At 49.6% G+C, this 4,304-nt stretch overlaps 1 protein-coding gene across 1 annotated transcript; it reads left to right on the top strand.

Annotated features, from left to right (window-relative positions):
- The first annotated feature begins 887 nt into the window (after positions 1-887).
- LOC119945068 (olfactory receptor 14A16-like) lies at positions 888-1,751 on the top strand. Its single transcript, XM_038766074.1, has one exon. It carries the CDS (start codon positions 888-890, stop codon positions 1,749-1,751), a length of 864 nt encoding a protein of 287 aa, XP_038622002.1.
- The last annotated feature ends 2,553 nt before the right edge of the window (positions 1,752-4,304 follow it).

Raw genomic sequence — 4,304 nt, 5'->3', positions numbered from 1 at the left:
CAGCAGCAATATCCTGAGGGTCTGCAGATGCATTGAGTATGGAGATGGTCATTGACAGATGGTGGGAAGAAGTGAATTAGCTAAATCCTCCATGAGAAGGTTGAATTCCAGAGAGTTTTGAGGGCGGGATATCGTAGGGCTGGGGAATTGAAAAGGGTGGATTTCCAAGCCAAAGGAAGAGTGGGATCCAGAGGTGGAAAGAGGAAGCATTGAAAGCGAGTCACCGTAAGAAGGTTATTTTTGGACAGTTGGTTGAAGTGGGTAATGAGGAGGAGAGTGAAGCCAGTGATCAGGCATTCACTGAAATCAACCCAACTATAATACGTTATTCCTCTAGACTCTAAGATCGTTGTGGACAGGGACTGTGTCTGTTTATTATTGTATTCTCCCCAGCATTTAGTACAGTGCTCTGTACACAGTAAGTGCTCCATCAATATAACTGACTGAATTCATTTTCCACTTTACAGGAGCTGCTACAATCAGGGTCCCTGTGCTAGAAGCTGTGTGTGTTTGTGTGTGTATGTGTGTGCACGCAAAGTATTGGGTAGCTGGAAGCAACGAACAAGTTCAGGCAGTTGGGAGGGTTGAAGACGAAGATAGAAAAATATCTCCCTTCAGAATGTAAACTTGATGTGGCCAGGAAATGTATCTACCAACTCTATTGGGGTGGCGGAGGGGAGACAATCTCAGGAATTCCCTTTAAATCGACAAAGATAATGTCCCTTCCGGTTAAAGAACTCAAAGATCATTTTGGATTCAATAACTGTCTCCTTTCCATAGAGAATCACCAGCAAATGTCCTGACATTTTCTTCACTCATCCAATCAATGGACTCCAACTTTGGCTCTTCCCTCATCTACTGCAGAAAGTCATTGCTGCCTCCCCAAAATGCCAAACATCTCCACGGTGACGGGATTCCTCTTGCTGGGTTTCTCGGAGGTCCGGGAGCTGCAGCTGGTCCACGCCGCACTATTCCTCCTGGTCTACCTGGCGGCCCTGACGGGGAATCAACTCATCGTCGCCGTCACCACCCTCGACCGGCACCTCCACACCCCCATGTACTTCTTCCTCAGGCACCTATCCGTCCTCGACCTCTGCCTCATCTCCGTCATCGTCCCCCAATCCATCCACAACTCCCTGACCGACCGTAGATCCATCTCCTTCCTGGGCTCCGTCACGCAAGTCTCCTTGGTGGTTTTCTTTGCAAGTGCAGAATATTTTATCCTCACGGTGATGTCCTATGACCTCTACGCTGCCATCTGCCTCCCCCTGCGCTACGAGGTCGTCATGAGCAGAGTTGCCTGTGGGAAGATGGTGACCGCCTCGTGGCTCGGTGGGGGCCTGTTTGGAGTCTTGTTTTCAGCCTCGACCTTCTCCCTGTCCTTCTGCGGGTCCAACGTCATTCAGCAGTTTTTCTGTGACGTCCCCTCCCTGCTGAAGATCACCTGCTCCGAGGACCACGTCGCCATCAACGTGAGCATCCCCGCCGCGGTACTGTTAGCTGTCATCTGCTTCATTCTTATCATCGTCTCATACACACGCATCTTCCGGACCGTTCTGAGGATGCCACCCGCTGAGGGCCGGGCCAAGGCCTTCTCCACCTGCCTGCCTCACCTCGTCGTCGTCACTCTCTTTCTCATGACTTCTTTCTGTGCATACTTGAAGCCACCCTCAGATTCCCCCTCTGTACTGGACTTGCTGGTGTCCATGTTCTACACCGTGGTGCCGCCCTCCCTGAACCCCCTCATCTAAAGCCTGAGGAACAGGGATGTGAAGGCAGCCCCGGGGAGGGGACTAGGCCAGGAGTGGCTTCCATCTTGGGTCCATGAAGTCACCATTCTTTGCCTGTTGAAGTTATCATGGCCACAGTGAATGACACCAACATCTTTCAGAGACCAGACTTTTGTGTGTTTCACCCAAAGACCTAAGGGAAGGAAAAACCATCTATAGCACTTATTTAGAACAAGATCCTCGTTTTCACAGAGATTGGGTTAGGCTATATTCGTCTTCTGTCTCCTGAGCTGAAGTCCACCCTTCGAAGGAGGGCACAAGACTTAATGGAAGGTGACACTCAAAGTCTTACCTTTGTCAGTTGGTACTGATTTTCCCCAACATATAATGTCATTCGGTGGGGGATTAGCTCCTGAATGGACTCATCTCCCTGCTGTGGAGCCCGACCTGAAACTTCTAAACTTTACACTGACCCATTACCAAGTCACAGAATGTACCTGGCTTCTATTCTTGCATTTCTTTAGAGTATTTCATATCTAAATGTGCTTCTCTCTCTCTCTCTCTCTCTCTCTCTCTCTCTCTCTGTGTGTGTGTGTGTGTGTGTGTGTGTTCAATATCTAATCCTCGTTCAATCTCTCATCCTATCCCGACTGGATTACTGCATCAGCCTCCTCTCTGACCTCCCATCCTCACACATGCAGTGTGTGTGCGTATGTACCTGTACGTGTGTGCACAGTATGGCTCAAACAAAAGTAATTTTCCACAGAGTGATCAATTAATTTTTGTTTTGTTTTTGTTTTTTACTGACGCTCAGAGTGATCAATCAATCATTCAATCCATGCTTTTTTGTGTTGGTTTTTTTCTAACTGGAATTTGTTAAGCACTTACTATGTGACAGGCACTGCACTAAGCACTTGGGTACACGTAAATCAGTTTGGACACAGTCCCTGTCCCCCCTGGGGTTCATGGTCTTAGTCCCCATTTTACGGATGAGGTAACTGAGGCTCAGAGAAGGGAAATGACGTGTCCAAAATCACACAGCAGACAAATGGCAGAGCTGAGATTAGAACTCATGACCTTTCACTCCCAGGTCCGTTTTCTATCCACTGAACCATACATATCACCACACCTTCTGAAACAGAGTTCCATCAGGATCACTAATTGTTCAGAACTCCTAAACTGCAAGAAAGGATCAGTGAAGCAGCACGGCCTAGTGGAAAGACCACGAGCCCAGAGGTCAGAGGACCTAAGTTCTAATTCATTCATGCATTCATTCAATCGTATTTATTGAGCGCTTACTGTGTGCAGAGCACTATACTAATCGATTGGGAAGTACAAGTTGGCGAAATATAGAGACGGTCCCTACCCAACAGCGGGCTCACAGTCTAGAAGGGGGAGACAGGCAACCAAACAAAACACATCAACAAAATAAAATAAATAGAATACATATGTACAAGTAAAATGAATAAATAGAGGAATAAATATGTACAAACGTATATACATATATACAGCTGCTGTGGGGAGGGGAAGAAGGTAAGGCGGGGGGATGGGGGGGGAGGAGAGGGAAAGGAAGGAGGAGGCTCAGTCTGGTAAAGCCTCCTGGAGGAGGTGAGCTCTCAGTAGGGCTTTGAAAGGAGGAAGAGAGCTAGCTTGGCGGATGGGCAGAGGGAGGGCATTCCAGGCCAGGGAGAGGACGTGGGCCAGAGGTCGACGGCGGGACAGGTGAGAACGAGACACAGTGAGGAGATTAGAGGCAGAGGAGCGGAGGGTGCGCTGGGCTGTAGAAGGAGAGAAGGGAGGTGAGGTAGGAGGGGGCGTGGTGATGGAGAGCCTTGAAGCCGAGGGTGAGGAGTTTCTGCCTGATGTGTAGGTTGATTGGTAGCCACTGGAGATTTTTGAGGAGGGGAGTAACATGCCCAGAGCGTTTCTGCAGAAAGACGATCCGGGCAGCGGCGTGAAGTATGGATTGAAGTGGGGAGAGACAGGAGGATGGGAGATCAGAGAGGAGGGTGATGCAGTAATCCAGTCGGGATAGGATGAAAGATTGAACGAGCAGGGTAGCGGTTTGGATGGAGAGGAAAGGGCGGATCTTGGCGATGTTGCGGAGGTGAGACCGGCAGGTTTTGGTGACGGATTGGATATGAAGGGTGAACGAGAGAGCGGGGCCGAGGATGACATCAAGGTTGCGGGCTTGTGAGACGGGAAGGATGGTAGTGCCGTCAACAGTGATGGGAAAGTCAGGGAGAGGGCAGGGTTTAGGAGGGAAGATAAGGAGTTCAGTCTTGGACATGTTGAGGTTAAGATGGCGGGCAGACATCCAGATGGAGATGTCCTGAAGACAGGAGCAGATACGAGCCTCGAGGGAGGGAGAGAGAGCAGGGGCAGAGATGTAGATTTGGGTGTCATCAGTGTCATCAGATAGTTGAAGCTGTGGGAGCAATGAGTTCACCAAGAGAGTGAGTGTAGATAGAGAACTGAAGGGGACCAAGAACTGACCCTTGAGGAACCCCTACAGTTAGGGGATGGGAGGGGGAGGAGGAGTCCGCAAAAGAGACTCAGAATGAACAGCCAGAG

Source organism: Tachyglossus aculeatus, chromosome 24 (genome assembly GCF_015852505.1).
Source record: "Tachyglossus aculeatus isolate mTacAcu1 chromosome 24, mTacAcu1.pri, whole genome shotgun sequence".
Taxonomy (NCBI): domain Eukaryota; kingdom Metazoa; phylum Chordata; class Mammalia; order Monotremata; family Tachyglossidae; genus Tachyglossus; species Tachyglossus aculeatus.
Note: the sequence above shows the minus strand (reverse complement) of the source record. Positions and strands in the feature narration are given on the sequence as shown.